This window comes from Dendropsophus ebraccatus, chromosome 10 (genome assembly GCF_027789765.1).
Source record: "Dendropsophus ebraccatus isolate aDenEbr1 chromosome 10, aDenEbr1.pat, whole genome shotgun sequence".
Classification (NCBI taxonomy): domain Eukaryota; kingdom Metazoa; phylum Chordata; class Amphibia; order Anura; family Hylidae; genus Dendropsophus; species Dendropsophus ebraccatus.
Genome location: NC_091463.1, coordinates 104913111 through 104933834, shown reverse-complemented (window position 1 = coordinate 104933834; position 20724 = coordinate 104913111). Strand labels below are relative to the sequence as shown.

At 48.4% G+C, this 20724-nt stretch overlaps 1 protein-coding gene across 5 annotated transcripts in view; it reads left to right on the top strand.

Moving 5' to 3' along the window:
• Positions 1-20724, top strand: part of DIAPH2 (diaphanous related formin 2) — a 984664-nt gene that overhangs the window by 297242 nt on the left and 666698 nt on the right. For all 5 annotated transcript variants that reach the window (XM_069985741.1, XM_069985740.1, XM_069985739.1 and 2 more), the window contains one exon: positions 6070-6393. In XM_069985741.1, coding sequence (XP_069841842.1) covers positions 6070-6393 — 324 coding nt within the window. The remainder of the gene's footprint in view (positions 1-6069; positions 6394-20724) is intronic.

Sequence of the window (20724 nt, the reverse complement as noted above, 5' to 3'; positions counted from 1 at the left end):
TGTGATACAAATCAGAAACGCGACAGGGCAGATTGTAACAAATAATTCTGACATTCTAAACACATTTGCTCTTTTTTATCAGTTTCTGTATGGTACACGGCTGGCTCGCTCCCCAGCCGAAATAGCGGAATATCTCTCTACTATTACCCTTCCCACTGTTTCTTCTGACTTAAGGCCCTATTCCACGGAACTTTTTCGAACGATTATCGTTCATAAAATCGTTCAAACGACCGCTCGTTAACGATATTCGTTCTGTGGAATAGCTGTAAACGAGCGAACGACAACAGCGAAATTGTTGTTTAGTCGTTCACTATTTTTTTTCAACTTGTCGAAAAAAAATCATTGGTCTTTCAACAATAATTTGCTAATCTTTTCGTTGAATAAAAAATCTTTCAGTCGTTCTTGAAATGTCTACCTATATTTCAACACGTTTTAAATGACCATGTAACGATGTAACGACCGCCAAAAAATCGTTACACTACAGATATCGTTCACGTTCCCACACTTATTATGTGTTATCGTTCGCTTAAAAAAATCGTTAAGTGCTTGTTAACGAGCGGTCATTGGAGCGAGTCTATGAACGATAATCGTTCCGTGAAGTAGGGCTATTAGTTTCCTTCCTCGATGCTCCCATAACCCTGCAGGAGCTGGGAGAGGCGGTAGCATCCCTGGCTAAAGGGAAGTCCTCCGGGCCAGACGGCCTCCCCATAGAACTATACAACCAATACCAGGAATATATTTTCCCACCTTTACTATCAACCCTAAACGCCTCCTTTGTAAGAGATGAACTCCCACCTTCCTTTTATGACGCCAATATAATTTTACTCCTCAAACCGGACAAGCCTCCTCTTGAATGCGGGTCATACAGACCAATTTCACTTTTGAATTCGGATTACAAAATCCTTACAAAACTCCTGGCCAATAGTCTCAACAAAGTAATCCCTTCCCTTATCCACCCTGACCAAGCGGGCTTTGTCCCAAGTCGAAAGTACGTCCGATAATTTACGCAGAGTCCAATTAGTAGTCCAGCGAGGCGTTCAGGATGATGAGGATTGGGCCTTGGCCTCTCTGGATGCGGCCAAGGCCTTTGATTCTGTTGAAATACCTTTCCTCATTGAGGCGCTTCGGCTTTGGCCCCCATTTCATTCAATGGATTACTATTATATACAAAGCTCCCAGAGTGGCCATAGCCCTTAATGGTAAATTATCTTCATCCTTATCCCTGCAACGTGGTACCCTGCCAGGGCTGCCCTCTTTCCCCTCTCCTCTTTATTCTTTCTATCAAGCCTCTCGCTTCTCTTCTTAGATCGGCCTCTGACCTTTCCGGTGTTCCGCATTCCGCTGGGGAGGACAGGGTCGGCCTGTATGCAGACGACCTTATATTATTCTTCTCTAAACCAGAAGAGTCACTAGCTTCGGCTGTTGCATAGACCCATACGGATCATACTCTGGCCTGACAATCAATTGGGGCAAATGGTCCCTACAATTTCTAAGCTCCTCTAGAAGCAATAGGGTGGGAGACACAATAGAGGGCCTACTGGTAGTAGACCATTTCAAATACCTGGGTATAATGACAGCTAAATCAAAATCTCTAATGTTGTCCTTAAATGTAGACCCGCTTCTAAAGCACTTTCGAGACAAATTCAGGACGTGGTCCACCCTGCCACTCTCGGTGGTTGGCAGAATCAACCTCATTGCCTATACATCAGCCTATGCCTATACATCTTACAACACATTTATGTTCCTATTCCTAAGGCCTTTTTCCACAATATGGACTCAGCTATAATCCTGTTTATCTGGGGATCCTCCAGATCAAAACTACAATATGCTAAACTGCAACGCCCCAAGGACCAAGCAGGTCTGGCCCTCCCAAATTTACATTTATACTACCTGGCAGGTCAACTTAAATGTTTAGGCCCTTGGACTAATGCTGGTCTGGCCTCCTCTCCAGAAACTCACCTAGCGGATTATATATCCCCCACCTCCTTATGGTCATACATGAACAACCCCACATGACCGTGGGATGGCCAGGGATGTCTGGAGTGTGGCCAAACAGACCATGGGATTTCAAGGGACCCCTGTAGAGGCCCCCCTGTGGCTAAACCAATGTTTATCTGAATTAAAGGCTTTTCATGATTCTAATAACTGGGAACAAGTAAGTGTTCTGTATGTATCAGATGTATATAAAGATGGCACCCTAGTTTCTTTTGAATCATTTAGAGACAGTTTTGGCATATCTAGAACTTTCTTCTATTGTTTCCTACCGTTACGTCATGCCCTCAATACCCAATTTCCTAACCCCTCTGAGTCTCTATCCTCATACCCCCTAATAGGTGTGGTACGCTCTCAGGGCCCTGGAGGCCTGATCTCCTCACTATACTCTCACCTGATTACGGCTGTGGTAGCGTCCAACCCTCTTACGGCCTTAGAAAAATGGAAATCACTCATCCCTGAGTTGGATGAGGAAGATTGTGATAATTTTTTAGCTTGGCACAGGTACGTCTCTCCTGCCATTAACAATAGGTTGACACAATTATACTACATCCATCAAGCATACTTAACACCTCTACGGCTACACCGAATGGGCCGGATTCCAACCCCTAGTTGTCCTAAGTGCCGAGTAGACATAGCTGACTTCTGGCACGTGGTCTGGACCTGCCCCTCAATCTCTTCTTTTTTGAGGGAAGTGATCCAGACTCTTTCCACCATAATAACCATGCCTGTGCCTTTGACGCCTTCCGTGTGTCTTTTTGGCTTGCTTGAGGAGGAGCTTTGGACGCACCATTCCCAAATTTTTCTGCGAGAGACTCTCTTTATGGCCCGTAAATCCATTGAGATGTATGGATCCACGCCCTCCGACTCTTCTTATGTGGAAGAAATTAATCAACACCATTGTGAAATATGAGAAAGTTCTTTATGTGCATCGCAAATGTCCTAAGAAATTTCATAAAGTATGGGATGCATGGTGCCAATCACCCCTGACGTTTACCCCACTATCTAGAGAAGACCCATGATTCTAGTATTGCCCCCCCTCCCTGACTATCTGGTGAGCTGGTGCGGTGTGCCCCGAGTCCCGAAACCCCTCCCTCTCCCTCCCACTTCCATGCTCTGTTTACAATATAAGGCTATGTTCACACTACGTAAAACTATGGCCATAGTTTTGAGGAGTTGAACATAGCCTTATGTGCAATGGGATCCCGGCCGGAGCGTACACACATCGTATACGCTCCGGCCGGGATCCCATGCGGCGCCGGCAAAAACTGACATGTCAGTTTTCTGCGGCTGGAATTCAGTGAATTGCGACCACAGAAAGACCTGTCAGTTCACACAGTGAAGCGAGCGGCTCCGGCTAAGTACCGGCCAGGTGATCTTTCCGGCCGCGGAGCTCTGATGCGGGCGCATCAGCGTGCGCACGGAGCCGGAGCCGCTCGCTTCACTGTGTGAACTGACAGGTCTTTCTGCGGCCGCAATTCACTGAATTCCGGCCGCAGAAAACTGACGTCAGTTTTTTCCGGCGCTGCATGGGATCCCGGCATACGATGTGTGTGCGCTCCGGCCGGGATGCCATTCAAAATAAGGCTGTGTTACACACCGCAAAACTACGGCCGTAGTTTTACGTAGTGTGAACATAGCCTTAGTCGAGATTTTGCCTTGTTTCCACATGTCCGCAGTGTTTGTTAGTTGGTGGGCTCACAGCCCTGAGTTCTAGATTGTTTGCTTTACCTTTGTGATCACCACTGTACATTATCGTTTACTTGCAACATATTCTGCTATTCTTGCATAGCTATGTATGTATGGTATTACTATGCTTCTTTATGTACGCGCTATACACTATGCTATGTAAACTGTCTACATCCTTAACAAAACCGGGTTAAAAAAAAGAAGGAAAAAAGAAAGAAGGCCAGTTCTCATGGTAAAGACTCTGACCTTGCTGTGATGAGTACACGGAGCGGCACATCCAGGAGTACTTGGCACGGCATGGTAGCTGATAGGAGCCGGCCTTTGACGATGGCCAGAAAAGGACTCAGCGAGAACAGGGGGCACATCGGCGAGATGCAGCTTCTCCAACCTCTGACTTGGCTTGAGAAGCTGTGTAACGCAGAACCTGATGTAAAACTGTAGATTGATGACCCTCTCAGCGTGGACAGGCCAGATCCCTCGGGTGGTAGTTGTACCTCTGGTTGTTTAACAATCTGTGCTTAGATAGAGAGAAACACAGGAAACTGGAACAGGCAACACAGCAGCACAGACCCCTGGAAGGCAAGGCTCTGGATACTGCTGGGCTCACATCCACAGCACTGGTCTCAGACTAAACTAAGCAGGACTAAGCTCCCCAGGTCTGCTCCATCCTCCCTTTTATGCTACAGAGAGAGGGCTCCCATTGGTGGAGACAGGCCTCAGGTCCCTGATAGGTCTAGAGAGGGGGGAGGGAACAGACAGACCGGCCCCGCAAGCAGGTGGTGGACAGGTCATATGCAGAGAGTCCTCTACATGTTTAACCCCTCGTGGTATTCAGTGTATTCTTGCAGTCAGTGAATGGAATAATGAAAACAGAAAAATATGATGCCAGCTTACCCTGAGACGTTGCACTGCTAGCACCATCTCACACTCCGACAGGTGCAGGAAACTTGAGTAAATGAACAAAGTCCAGCGTGCAGGAAACGATGAATTCAATGAAATGTATTCATATCCACTCTACAGTGCCGATACTACCCCCAGAAAAACGCCGGGTAGGGTCTGACCTCTCAGTGTTAGGAGTGCCCCCTTACAGTATATACATAATATATCCAGGCAGGGGTAGGGGGTCTGACCTCTCGGTGTTACAGTATATACATCACATATCTGGGCAGGGGTAGGGGGTCTGACCTCTCGGTGTTAGGAGTGCCCCCTTACAGTATATACATCACATATCCGGGCAGGGGTAGGGGGTCTGACCTCTCGGTGTTACAGTATATACATCACATATCCGGGCAGGGGTAGGGGGTCTGACCTCTCGGTGTTAGGAGCGCCCCCTTATAGTATATACATCACATATCTGGGCACGGGTAGGGGGTCTGACCTCTCGGTGTTAGGAGTGCCCCCTTACAGTATATACATCACATATCCGGGCAGGGGTAGGGGGTCTGACCTCTCGGTGTTAGGAGTGCCCCCTTATAGTTTATACATCACATATCCGGGCAGGGGTAGGGGGTCTGACCTCTCGGTGTTACATTATATACATCACATATCCGGGCAGGGGTAGGGGGTCTGACCTCTCGGTGTTAGGAGTGCCCCCTTATAGTATATACATCACATATCTGGGCACGGGTAGGGGGTCTGACCTCTCGGTGTTAGGAGTGCCCCCTTATAGTATATATATCACATACCCAGGCAGGGGGTCTGACCTCTCGGTATTAGGAGTGCCCCCTTATAGTATATACATCACAAATCTGGGCAGGGGTAGGGGGTCTGACCTCTCGGTATTAGGAAAGCCCCCTTATAGTATATACATCACATATCCGGGCAGGGGTAGGGGGTCTGACCTCTTGGTGTTAGGAGTGCCCCCTTATAGTATATACATCACATATCTGGGCAGGGGTAGGGGTCTTACCTCTCGGTGTTAGGAGTGCCCTCTTATAATATATACATAACATATCCGGGCAGGGGTCTGACCTCTCAGTGTTAGGAGTGCCCCCTTACAGTATATACATCACATATCCGGGCAGGGGTCTGACCTCTTGGTGTTAGGAGTGCCCCCTTATAGTATATACATCACATATCTGGGCAGGGGTAGGGGTCTTACCTCTCGGTGTTAGGAGTGCCCCCTTATAGTATATACATAACATATCCGGGCAGGGGTCTTACCTCTCAATGTTAGGAGTGCCCCCTTATAGTATATACATAACATATCCGGGCAGGGGTAGGGGGTCTGACCTCTCGGTGTTAGGAGTTCCCCCTTACAGTATATACATCACATATCCGGGCAAGGGTCTTACCTCTCGGTTTTAGGAGTGCCCCCTTATAGTATATACATCTATCATGTATAATATGATTTACATTTTTATATTTTATGTTTGTTTTGACTTTCAGGGTGTGAAACCAGCCGGGGGACCCCCAGCTCCAGCATTAGGAGGGCCTCCTCCTCCTCCACCACCACCTCTTCCTGGTGGGATGGTCCCGGGTCCTCCACCACCACCGCCTCTTCCTGGTGGAGCTCCACCTCCACCCCCACCGCTTCCTGGAGCCCCTCCCCCTCCTCCTCCCTTCCTCGGAGGACCGCCACCACCGCCACCTTTTGGGGCTGTACGGTTTTCGGGCCCCATGGCTCCCCCACCTGTAGTGCTGCCATTTGGGATGAAGCCAAAGAAGGAATACAAACCAGAAACAACCATGAAGAGGATAAACTGGTCAAAGGTAACATGGCCGAATGCTCTCTACAGCAAGATCTGCGGGTAGAAGAGGGGTGGTAGAGAGGGGCAACACCAAGATATGGCGGTAAGCGGAGAGGGGTAATGCCAGGGGATGGAGGTAGAGAGGGATAACACTGGGGGATGGCGGTAAGCGGAGAGGGGTAACCCCGGGGGATGGCGGTAAGCAGAGAGGGGTAACATCGGGGGATGGCAGTAAGCAGAGAGGGGTAACACTGGGGAATGGCAGTAAGTGGGGAGGGGTAACCCCGGGGGATGGCGGTAAGTGGGGAGGGGTTACACCGAGGGATGGTGGTAAGTGGGGAGGGGTAACACCGGGGGATGGTGGTAAGTGGGGAGGGGTAACATCGGGGGATGGCAGTAAGCAGAGAGGGGTAACACTGGGGAATGGCAGTAAGTGGGGAGGGGTAACCCTGGGGGATGGCGGTAAGTGGGGAGGGGTTACACCGAGGGATGGTGGTAAGTGGGGAGGGGTAACACCGGGGGATGGTGGTAAGTGGGGAGGGGTAACACCGGGGGATGGCAGTAAGTGGGGAGGGGTAACACCGGGGGATGGCAGTAAGTGGGGAGGGGTAACACCGGGGGATGGCAGTAAGTGGGGAGGGGTAACACCGGGAGATGGCAGTAAGTGGGGAGGGGTAACATCCAGGGACAGCATTAAGCGCAGAGGGGTAACACCAGGGGATGGCAGTAAGTGGGGAGGGGTAACCCCGGGGGATGGCGGTAAGCAGAGAGGGGTAACATCGGGGGATGGCAGTAAGTGGGGAGGGGTTACACCGAGGGATGGCAGTAAGTGGGGAGGCGTAACATCCAGGGACAGCAGTAAGCGCAGAGGGGTAACACCAGGGGATGGTGGTAAGTGGGGAGGGGTAACACTGGGGGATGGCGGTAAGTGGAAAGGAGTAACACCGGGGGATGGTGGTAAGTGGAGAGGGGTAACATCCAGGGATAGCGGTAAGCGCATAGGGGTAACCCTGGGGGATGGCAGTAAGCAGAGAGGGGTAACACCGGGGGATATCGGTAAGTGGAGAGGGGTAACACTGGGGGATATCGGTAAGTGGAGAGGGGTAACACCGGGGGATATCGGTAAGTGGAGAGGGGTAACATCGGGGGATAGCAGTAAGGGGAGAGGGGTAACACTGGGGGATGGCAGTAAGTGGGGGGGGTAACACTGGGGGATGGTGGTAAGTGGGGAGGGGTAACATCCAGGGATAGCAGTAAGCAGAGAGGGGTAACACCGGGGGATATCGGTAAGTGGAGAGGGGTAACACCGGGGGATGGCGGTAAGCAGAGAGGGGTAACATCAGGGCATGGCAGTAAGGGGAGACTGGTAACACTGGGGGATGGCAGTAATTGGGGGGGGGTAACACTGGGGGATGGCGGTAAGTGGAGAGGGGTAACATCCAGGGATAGCAGTAAGCAGAGAGGGGTAGCACTGGGGGATATCGGTAAGTGGAGAGGGGTAACACCGGAGGATGGCAGAAAGTGGAGAGGGGTAACACCGGGGGACGGCGGTAAGTGGGGAGGGGTAACCCCGGTGGATAGAGGTAAGCGGAGAGGGGTAACACTGGGGGATGGCGGTAAGTGGGGAGGGGTAACATCCAGGGATAGCAGTAAGCGCAGAGGGGTAACCCTGGGGGATATCGGTAAGCAGAGAGGGGTAACACCGAGGGATGGCGGTAAGTGGAGAGGGGTAACTCCGGGGGATAGAGGTAAGTGGGGAGGGGTAACACCGAGGGATGGCGGTAAGTGGAGAGGGGTAACACTGGGGGATGGCGGTAAGTGGGGAGGGGTAACACCGGGGGATATCGGTAAGTGGAGAGGGGTAACACCGGAGGATGGCTGTAAGTGGGGAGGGGTAACACCGGAGGATGGCTGTAAGTGGGGAGGGGTAACACCGGGGGATGGCAGTAAGTGGGGAGGGGTAACACCGGGGGATGGTGGTAAGTGGGGAGGGGTAACAGCGGGGGATGGCGGTAAGTGGAGAGGAGTAACACCGGGGGATGGTGGTAAGTGGAGAGGGGTAACATCCAGGGATAGCGGTAAGTGGGGAGGGGTTACACCGGGGGATTTCAGTAAGCAGAGAGGGGTAACACCGGGGGATATCGGTAAGTGGAGAGGGGTAACATCCAGGGATAGCAGTAAGCGCAGAGGGGTAACCCTGGGGGATAGCGGTAAGCAGAGAGGGGTAACACCGGGGGATGGCGGTAAGTGGAGAGGAATAACACCGGGGGATGGTGGTAAGTGGAGAGGGGTAACATCCAGGGATAGCGGTAAGTGGGGAGGGGTAACATCCAGGGATAGCAGTAAGCAGAGAGGGGTAACACCGGGGGATATCGGTAAGTGGAGAGGGGTAACACCGGGGGATGGCGGTAAGCAGAGAGGGGTAACATCGGGGGATGGCAGTAAGTGGAGAGGGGTAACACCGGGGGATGGTGGTAAGTGGGGAGGGGTAACACTGGGGGATGGTGGTAAGTGGGGAGGGGTAACATCCAGGGATAGCAGTAAGCAGAGAGGGGTAACACTGGGGGTTATTGGTAAGTGGAGAGGGGTAACACCGGGGGATGGCGGTAAGTGGAGAGGGGTTACACCTAGAGATGGCAGTAAGTGGAGAGGGGTAACACCGAGGGATGACAGAAAGTGGAGAGGGGTTACACCGGGGATGGTGGTAAGTGGGGAGGGGTAACACCGGGGGATGGCAGTAAGTGGAGAGGGGTTACACCGGGGATGGTGGTAAGTGGGGAGGGGTAACACCGGGGGATGGCAGTAAGTGGAGAGGGGTAACACTGGGGGATGGCGGTAAGTGGGGAGGGGTAACACCGGGGGATGGTGGTAAGTGGAGAGGGGTAACACCGGGCCATATCGGTAAGTGGAGAGGGGTAATACCGGGGGATGGCAGAAAGTGAAGAGGGGTAACACCGGGGGATATCGGTAAGTGGAGAGGGGTAACACCGGGGGACAGCGGTAAGTGGGGAGGGGTAACACCAGGGGATGGCAGTAAGTGGGGAGGGGTAACATCGGGGGATGGCAGTAAGTGGGGAGGGGTAACATCGGGGGATGGCAGTAAGTGGGGAGGGGTAACATCCAGGGATAGCAGTAAGCGCAGAGGGGTAACCCCGGGGGATGGCGGTAATCAGAGAGGGGTAACATCGGGGGATGGCAGTAAGTGGGGAGGGGTAACACAGAGGGATGGCGGTAAGAGGAGAGGGGTAACACCGGGGGATGGCGGAAAGTGGAGAGGGGTAACAGTGGCATAATGTATTGTGGTATATACTGTGCCGTACCCTCAGTGCCGTCCTGTATTCTGAACGATATATGCCACAGTTTGTCAGCACAGTATACAGCACAGTATATGACAGCACAGTATACAGCACAGTATATGACAGCATGGTATATGTCAGTACGGCATACAGCACAGTATACAGCACATTATATGTCAGCACAGTATACAGCACAGTATATGACAGCACAGTATACAGCACATTATATGTCAGCACAGTATACAGCACAGTATATGACAGCACAGTATACAGCACACTATATGTCAGCACAGTATACAGCACATTTTTTGTCAGCACGGTATACAGCACAGTAAACAGCACATTATATGTCAGCACAGTATACAGCACAGTATGTGACAGCACAGTATATTTCAGCACGGTATACACCACATCATATGTCAGTACGGTATACATCACATTATATGTCAGCACGGTATATGTCAGTACGGCATACAGCACAGTATACAGCACATTATATGTCAGCACGGTATACAGCACAGTATACAGCACATTATATGTCAGCACAGTATACAGCACATTATATGTCAGCACAATATACAGCACATTATGTGACAGCATGGTATATGTCAGTACGGCATACAGCACAGTATACAGCACACTATATGTCAGCACAGTATACAGCACATTGTATGTCAGCACAGTATATGACAGCACACTATATGTCAGCACAGTATACAGCACATTGTATGTCAGCACAGTATACAGCACATTATATGTCAGCACAGTATACAGCACACTATGTCAGCACAATATACAGCACACTATATGTCAGCACAATATACAGCACAGTATACAGCACACTATATGTCAGCACAATATACAGCACAGTATGTGACAGCACGGTATACAGCACAGTATATGTCAGCACAGTATACAGCACAATATATGACAGCACGGTATACAGCACAGTATGCAGCACACTATATGTCAGCACAGTATACAGCACAATATATACGGTTCAAGGAAGAAAAAGAGCGCTGCACCTCACACCTATGGCTGATACTAGTACCTCTCGGCTGCATAAAAAATATCAGAATTCTGTATGTGAATTGATCAAGCCACACTGCCCCATGTACCGCGTGCCGGTATCTGATACACATGGGTCCCTACACTAAGTCCACACTGTGCCAGTCAGCGACCACCACCCCCGCAGGCGTGCACAGTCAGGGAAGGGAGGCCATGGGACGGCCCTGCAACCCCCATGTCACAGGACCAGACCCAAAAATGCCACACCAAAACCCAGCCAGCACCACCGGCGGAGGAAGCTGCCCCCAAACAGCACAAGTCTGGATAAGGTATTGCACTCACCATAGCTATCAAAGATAGAATGGGACAGACAGGAGGGATTAAAACCATGAGCACTCAGGTGTCTCCTGCTAATTGCGGTCATGTGGGTCAGCACAATATATGACAGCACGGTATACAGCACAGTATATGTCAGCACAGTATACAGCACAATATATGACAGCACGGTATACAGCACAGTATAGAGCACACTATATGTCAGCATGTTATGGCGGTATAATCGGGGATCCTGGTGATGTGTTTGGGGCCTCAGTCTGATCCTGGGAGGAAATGAAATGCAAATTTTTCCATGAAGTTGATAAGATGAATAATATGATCCCTGGTGCAGAGGAGGATGAGACTGCGGGGATTAGAGCGCCTGAGTATCAGGTTTATTCCTGTAATCTGAGAGCGGGTGGACGCACCATCAATAGCGGATATCACAGGGATCACAGCTAATTCTGTCATTTTCACTTTCTGCATGGGAATTCACTGAGTCACCTGCCAGAACAATTATTAATACAGCGCTAACATGGCGTCCCGCCTGCTCCGAGGAGATCAGCGCCTCTCCCTCGCTTCTCAAGACATAAAAGAGAGAGGAGGAAAAAGGTGACAGTCAGTGAGTGGGAACGTAACATGAAACTGACTGCGAGACGGCGGCTTATGCTGAAGCCTGATCACCCGGCCCCGTCAGCGGCTTTACCTAAACCCCCATTACCACAGCTCCTGTCTGTAAGCCCACGGCCGCAGCAAGAGGGGGTAAAAATTACACTGCAAGAGCATCAGATAGTAACAGCCCCTCCCGTTACCCCAGCACAGGATACATGGGGGCCATTCTGGGATTATAACATCACTGAAATGATGATGTCACCAAGTATAACATTACCTGATTCCCTGGAAACTGAACAGCTGATCAGGTCTGTGACATATAAGCCATCCACCCTATATGTGTGCAGGGTCACCTATCAGAGCAGGGTCACCTATCACAGTATCGTTCCTGTAGGTTTGGCTCCCCAGCTCTCCCTATATGTGTCACCTATCTGAGGCAGGGTCACCTATCAGAGCAGTGTTCCTGTAGGTTTGACTCCCCAGCTCTCCCTATATGTGTCACCTATCAGAGCAGGGTCACCTATCAGAGCAGTGTTCCTGTAGGTTTGACTCCCCAGCTCTCCCTATATGTGTCACCTATCAGAGCAGGGTCACCTATCAGAGCAGTGTTCCTGTAGGTTTGGCTCCCCAGCTCTCCCTATATGTGTCACCTATCTGAGCAGGGTCACCTATCAGACCAGTGCTCCTGTAGGTTTGGCTCCCCAGCTCTCTCTATATGTGTCACCTATCAGAGCAGGGTCACCTATCAGACCAGTGTTCCTGTAGGTTTGGCTCCCCAGCTGTCCCTATATGTGTCACCTATCTGAGCAGGGTCACCTATCAGAGCAGTGTTCCTGTAGGTTTGGCTCCCCAGCTCTCCCTATATGTGTCACCTATCTGAGCAGGGTCACCTATCAGAGCAGTGTTCCTGTAGGTTTGGCTCCCCAGCTCTCCCTATAAGGGCAGCTATGGCTGACCTGGACCTACTCTGGTATTATAATGGCAGAGGAGTGATTGTATAACGTCACTTCCCCAAAGTAGAATCTTATGACATTCACTGAGTATAAGACGGACAGTTAGAAGTCTTGTTTGAAATCATTTGACCTACAACAAACCTGAATTGGGAATCTGCTATCAGCCATGATCACAGCTTGTGTGGCGCCATATTAGGTTGGTTTTATGTTACTGGATGTGTTTATTTTCACTTTGTTGTGCCCCCTCCCCTGCTAGGCAGTCATACCCCTTGGCCCCTTGTATTAGTGACTATTGGTGCCCCCTCCCCTGCTAGGCAGTCATACCCCTTGGCCCCTTGTATTAGTGACTATTGGTGCCCCCTCCCCTGCTAGGCAGTCATACCCCTTGGCCCCTGGTATTAGTGACTATTCGTGCCCCCTCCCCTGCTGGGCAGTCATACCCCTTGGCCCCTGGTAGTAGTGACTATTGGTGCCCCCTCCCCTGCTGGGCAGTCATACCCCTTGGCCCCTGGTATTAGTGACTATTGGTGCCCCCTCCCCTGCTGGGCAGTCATACCCCTTGGCCCCTTGTATTAGTGACTATTCGTGCCCCCTCCCCTGCTGGGCAGTCTCCCCCTTGGCCCCTGGTATTAGTGACTATTGGTGCCCCCTCCCCTGCTGGGCAGTCTCCCCCTTGGCCCCTTGTATTAGTGACTATTGGTGCTCCCTCCCCTGCTGGGCAGTCTCCCCCTTGGCCCCTTGTATTAGTGACTATTGGTGCCCCCTCCCCTGCTGGGCAGTCATACCCCTTGGCCCCTTGTATTAGTGACTATTCGTGCCCCCTCCCCTGCCGGGCAGTCATACCCCTTGGCCCCTTGTATTAGTGACTATTCGTGCCCCCTCCCCTGCTGGGCAGTCTCCCCCTTGGCCCCTGGTATTAGTGACTATTGGTGCCCCCTCCCCTGCTGGGCAGTCTCCCCCTTGGCCCCTGGTATTAGTGACTATTGGTGCCCCCTCCCCTGCTGGGCAGTCTCCCCCTTGGCCCCTGGTATTAGTGACTATTGGTGCCCCCTCCCCTGCCGGGCAGTCATACCCCTTGGCTCCTGGTATTAGTGACTATTTCTGCATAATTACACTATTGGAGTGTAATAATATAGTGTAATATACATCAGGAAGAGTGTGTCCGGAGTATCGGAGTGTAATAATATAGTGTAATATACATCAGGAAGAGTGTGTCCGGAGTATCGGAGTGTAATAATATAGTGTAATATACATCAGGAAGAGTGTGTCCGGAGTATCAGAGTGTAATAATATAGTGTAATATACATCAGGAAGAGTGTGTCCGGAGTATCGGAGTGTAATAATATAGTGTAATATACATCAGGAAGAGTGTGTCCGGAGTATCGGAGTGTAATAATATAGTGTAATACACATCGGGAAGAGTGTCCGGAGTATCGGAGTGTAATAATATAATGTAATACACATCGGGAAGAGTGTCCGGAGTATCAGAGTGTAATAATATAATGTAATACACATCGGGAAGAGTGTCCGGAGTATCAGAGTGTAATAATATAGTGTAATATACATCAGGAAGAGTGTGTCCGGAGTATCGGAGTGTAATAATATAGTGTAATATACATCGGGAAGAGTATACACTCTGCTCAGATTACACCTGTCTCAGATTACACTCTCTCCTAATACACCTGTCTCAGATCACACCTGTCCCAGATTACAGTCTCAGATTACACTCAGCTCAGATTACAACTGTCTCATTACACTCAGCTCAGATTACACCTGTCTCAGATTAAACTCAGCTCAGATTACACTCAGATCAGATTACACCTGTCTCAGATTACACTCAGCTCAGATTACACCTGTCTCAGATTACACTCATCTCAGATTACACCTCTCAGATTACACTCTGTCCTATTCAACCTGTCCCATATTACACTGTCTTGGGTTACCCTCAGCTCAGATTACACAGTCTCCTATTACACCTGTCTCAAATTACACTCTCAGAATACACCTGTCTCAGATTACCTTGTCTCAGGTTACACTCAGATTACACCTGTCTCAGATTTCACTCAGCTCAGATTACACTCAGATCAGATTACACGTCTCCTATTACACTTGTCTCAGATTACACTTTCTCAGATTACACTCAGATCAGATTACAGTCTCCTATTACACCTGTCTCAGATTACACCTGTCTCAAATTATACTCTCAGATTACACCTGTTTTAGATTACATTGTCTCAGGTTACACTCAGCTCAGATTACACTTAGATCAGATTACACTGTCTCAGATTACAGTCTCAAATTAAGATGTCTCAGATTACACCTGTTTAAAATTACACTGTCTCAGATTACACTCAGCTCACAGCTCATATTACACCTGTCTCAGATTACATTGTCTCAGGTTACACTCAGCTCAGTTTACACCTGTCTCAGATTACACTCTTAGATTACGCTCTCAGATTACACCTGTCTCAAATTACACTCTCAGATTACACCTATTTTAGATTACACTGTCTCAGATTACACCTGTCTCCGATTACATTGTCTCAGATTACACTCAGCTCAGATTACACGTCTTCTATTACACTTGTCTCAGATTACACTTTCTCAGATTACACTCAGCTCAGATTACACTGTCTCCTATTACACATGTCTCAGATTACACTCAGCTCAGATTACACGTCTCCTATTACACTCAGCTCAGATTACATTCAGCTCAGATAACAACTGTCTAAGATTACATTCAGCTCAGATTACAACTGTCTCAGATTACATTCAACTCAGATTAAACTCAGCTCACAGCTCATATTACACCTCAGATTACATTGTCTCAGATTACTCAGTTTAGATTACACGTCTCCTATTATACTTGTCTCAGATAACACTTTCTCAGATTACACTCAGATCAGATTACACGTCTCCTACTACACTCAGCTCAGATTACACTCAGCTCAGATTACACTCAGCTCAGATAACAACTGTCTCAGATTACATTCAGCTCAGATTACACTCAGCTCAGATTACACTCAGCTCAGATTACACCTGTCTCAGATTACATTCAGCTCATATTACACTCAGCTCAGATTACACTCAGCTCAGATTACACCTGTCTCAGATTACACTCAGCTCAGATTACAGTCTCCTATTACACTTGCCTGAGATTACACTTTCTCAGATTACAATCAGCTTGCAGCTCATATTAAACTTGTCTCAGATTACACAGTCTCAGATTACACTCAACTCAGATTACACTGTCTCCTATTACACATGTCTCAGATTACACTGTCTCAGATTACACTCAGCTCAGATTACACTCAGCTCAGATTACACGGTCTCCTTTTACACCTGTCTCAGATTAAACCTGTCTCAGATTACACTCGGCTCAGATTACACTCAGCTCAGATTACACTGTCTCAGATTACACTGCCTTAGATTACACTTGTCTTGTATTAAACTTGTCCCATATTACTCTTTTCTCGTATTAAACTTGTCTTATATTACACAGTCTCGTATTACACTTGTCTCATATTACAGTCTCGTGTTACAGTTGTCTTTTATTACACTTGTCTTGTATTACAGTTGTTGTCTCCTATTACACTGCTTGTCTCGTATCACACTGCTTGTCTCGTATCACACTGCTTGTCTCGTATCACACTGCTTGTCTCGTATCACACTGCTTGTCTCGTGTTACTTTTGTCTTGTATCTCACTGCTTGTCTCGTATTACATTTCTTGTCTCGTATCACACTGCTTGTCTCGTATCACACTGCTTGTCTCGTGTTACTTTTGTCTTGTATCTCACTGCTTGTCTCGTATTACATTTCTTGTCTCGTATCACACTGCTTGTCTCGTATTACAGCCGTCGTCTCTATAATTACAGTCGTTGTCTCCTATCAGACTGCTTGTCTCAAATTACAGTCATCGTCTTTATAATTACAGTTGTTGTCTTGTATCACACTGCTTGTCTCGTATTACAGTCGTCATCTCTATAATTACAGTCGTTGTTTCGTATCACACTGCTTGTCTCCTATCAGACTGCTTGTCTCATATTACAATCGTTGTCTCGTATCAGACTGCTTGTCTCGTATTACAGTCGTCGTCTCTATAATTACAGTTGTTGTCTCGTATCACACTGCTTGTCTCGTATTACAGTCGTCCTCTCTATATTTACAATCGTTGTCTCGTTGTCTCGTCCTCTCTATATTTACAATCGTTGTCACTGCTTGTCTCGTATTACAGTCGTCGTCTCTATAATTACAGTTGTTGTCTCGTATCAGACTGCTTGTCTCGTATTACAGTCGTCCTCTCTATATTTACAATCGTTGTCTCGTATCACACTGCTTGTCTCGTATTACAGTCGTCGTCTCTATAATTACAATCGTTGTCTCGTATCACACTGCTTGTCTCGTATTACAGTCGTCGTCTCTATAATTACAGTCGTCTCATATCACACTGCTTGTCTCCTATCAGACTGCTTGTCTCGTATTACAGTCGTCCTCTCTATATTTACAATCGTTGTCTTGTATCACACTGCTTGTCTCGTATTACAGTCGTCGTCTCTATAATTACAGTCGTTGTCTCATATCACACTGCTTGTCTCGTATTACAGTCGTCGTCTCTATAATTACAGTCGTTGTCTCCTATCACACTGCTTGTCTCGTATTACAGTCGTCGTCTCTATAATTACAGTCGTTGTCTCGTATCACACTGCTTGTCTCGTATAAGAGTTCTGTATTCTATATACATATGAGCGCTGTGAGACTGCTGGGCACCTCTCTCCGGTTTCCCTCCATTTCCCCCGTGTGTCGCACCTCCGGTACGTGGATTTCTCTCGTATCTCATTTACCGTACAATTGAAATATATTTAAGACATGTGAAATAATCCTTGAAGAATCCTGACACAATATATTAATCCTACGGCGGCGGCAGCAGAAGCGTCACTTTATGTCCGTCGGCTCCGGCTTTGGCGTCCTTGGGCCATTTAATGAACATTCATGAAAAATGGTGTTAATAGTCTGGATTTTCTGTCACGAGATGTAACGACACTTACTCATTAATGAAGAACTATTAAATCTGAGCGCAGGAGGCCCGTGTGAGGTGTCACCATCACACACAGCACCGGCTCCGGATGGAGATGGCCCTAATAGAGTCCATTAAATCATGTGCAGCCTCCGCTCTGTCCCGTTCTTTGTCAGGTTCATCCCACCTTGGCCTCTGAATTCTAACAAATGAATAATTTATACTCACTGTGTCGTGCGGAGCTCCATCCTCTCCCAGGAGCAGAAATCCAGTAGATGAATACTTTACTATGGGGGTTTTCACATTTTGTTACAGAATTTTTAAGAAATAACTTGTCAGCATTGACTTTTTGGTCTCCATAGAGGTTCAAAGGTCGTCTCCATGTCCTGGTTCCTAGGGGGTCGATGGGCGGCCATCAGTGGAATCCATCACTCAGGACGTTGTGCACAGTGCCCCCATTATCCATAGGATTATACAGTATCCGTTTAATGTTGGGTGGTATGGTGTAGTTACTATGCAGGTCCGCCTCTATATAATGCTGCAGCAGCAACCAGGTTCATCAGATCCAGAGACTGTGGTAATCCATGGATTATTATACAGAAAGGTACAAGGGCAGAAATTCACATAAACCATAATAACAATGGACCACTAGATAGAGGAGACAATGGATGAAGCTCACAGCTCAGCCTCCCCCTCCCTGTACAATGACCTCTGCACAGGTCACACAGCATGCCCAGTAATGTCTCCCATTCATCCACACTGTATCACCCGTACACACCTAACCTGATTACTGAGACCTCATGTAGTCTCGAACACTCAGCTCAGATTACACCTGTCTCAAATGCTGTTAAAGAACTGATAACAGGAGGGGAACTGATAACACAAGGGTAACTGATAGCACAAGAATTGATAACACGAGGGGAACTGATAACAGGAGGAGAACTGATAACACGAGGGGAACTGATAGCACAAGAACTGATAACACGAGGGGAACTGATAACAGGAGGGAACTGATAACACGAGGGAAACTGATAGCACAAGAACTGATAACAGGAGGAGGGGAACTGATAACAGGAGGGGAACTGATAACAGGAGGGGAACTGATAACAGGAGGAGAACTGATAACAGGAGGGAAACTGATAACAGGAGGAGGAGAACTGATAACAGGAGGAGGAGAACTGATAACAGAAGGGGAACTGATAACAGGAGGAGGAGAACTGATAACAGGAGGAGAACTGATAACAGGAGGAGAACTGATAACAGGAGGAGAACTGATAACATGAGGAGAACTGATAACAGGAGGAGAACTGATAACAGGAGGAGGAGAACTGATAACAGGAGGAGGAGAACTGATAACAGGAGGAGGAGAACTGATAACAGGAGGAGGACTGATAACAGGAGGAGGAGAACTGATAACAGGAGGGGAACTGATAACAGGAGGGGGAGAACTGATAACAGGAGGAGAACTGATAACAGGAGGGGAACTGATAACAGGAGGAGGAGAACTGATAACAGGAGGAGAACTGATAACAGGAGGGGAACTGATAACAGGAGGAGGAGAACTGATAACAGGAGGAGAACTAATAACAGGAGGAGGAGAACTGATAACAGGAGGAGGAGAACTGATAACAGGAGGAGGAGAACTGATAACAGGAGGAGGAGAACTGATAACAGGAGGAGAACTGATAACAGGAGGAGAACTGATAACAGGAGGAGGACTGATAACAGGAGGAGAACTGATAACAGGAGGAGGAGAACTGATAACAGGAGGAGAACTGATAACAGGAGGAGAACTGATAACAGGAGGAGGACTGATAACAGGAGGGGAACTGATAACAGGAGGAGGAGAACTGATAACAGGAGGAGAACTGATAACAGGAGGAGAACTGATAACAGGAGGAGAACTGATAACAGGAGGAGAACTGATAACAGGAGGAGAACTGATAACAGGAGGAGGACTGATAACAGGAGGAGGAGAACTGATAACAGGAGGAGAACTGATAACAGGAGGAGAACTGATAACAGGAGGAGGAGAACTGATAACAGGAGGAGGAGAACTGATAACAGGAGGAGAACTGATAACAGGAGGAGAACTGATAACAGGAGGAGGAGAACTGATAACAGGAGGAGGAGAACTGATAACAGGAGGAGGAGAACTGATAACAGGAGGAGAACTGATAACAGGAGGAGGAGAACTGATAACAGGAGGAGGAGAACTGATAACAGGAGGAGAACTGATAACAGGAGGAGGACTGATAACAGGAGGAGGAGAACTGATAACAGGAGGAGGAGAACTGATAACAGGAGGAGGACTGATAACAGGAGGAGGAGAACTGATAACAGGAGGAGGAGAACTGATAACAGGAGGAGGAGAACTGATAACAGGAGGAGAACTGATAACAGGAGGAGAACTGATAACAGGAGGGGAACTGATAACAGGAGGAGGAGAACTGATAACAGGAGGAGAACTGATAACACGAGGGGAACTGATAACACGAGGGGAACTGATAACAGGAGGAGGAGAACTGATAACAGGAGGAGAACTGATAACAGGAGGAGAAGAACTGATAACAGGAGGAGAACTGATAACAGGAGGAGGAGAACTGATAACAGGAGGAGAACTGATAACAGGAGGAGAACTGATAACAGGAGGGGAACTGATAACAGGAGGAGAAGAACTGATAACAGGAGGAGAACTGATAACAGGAGGAGAACTGATAACAGGAGGAGGAGAACTGATAACAGGAGGAGGAGAACTGATAACAGGAGGAGAACTGATAACAGGAGGAGAACTGATAACAGGAGGAGGAGAACTGATAACAGGAGGAGGAGAACTGATAACAGGAGGAGAACTGATAACAGGAGGAGGAGAACTGATAACAGGAGGAGGAGAACTGATAACAGGAGGAGGAGAACTGATAACAGGAGGAGAACTGATAACAGGAGGAGAACTGATAACAGGAGGAGGAGAACTGATAACAGGAGGAGGACTGATAACAGGAGGAGGAGAACTGATAACAGGCGGGGAACTGATAACAGGAGGGGGAGAACTGATAACAGGAGGAGGAGAACTGATAACAGGAGGAGAACTGATAACAGGAGGAGGAGAACTGATAACAGGAGGAGGAGAACTGATAACAGGAGGGGAACTGAT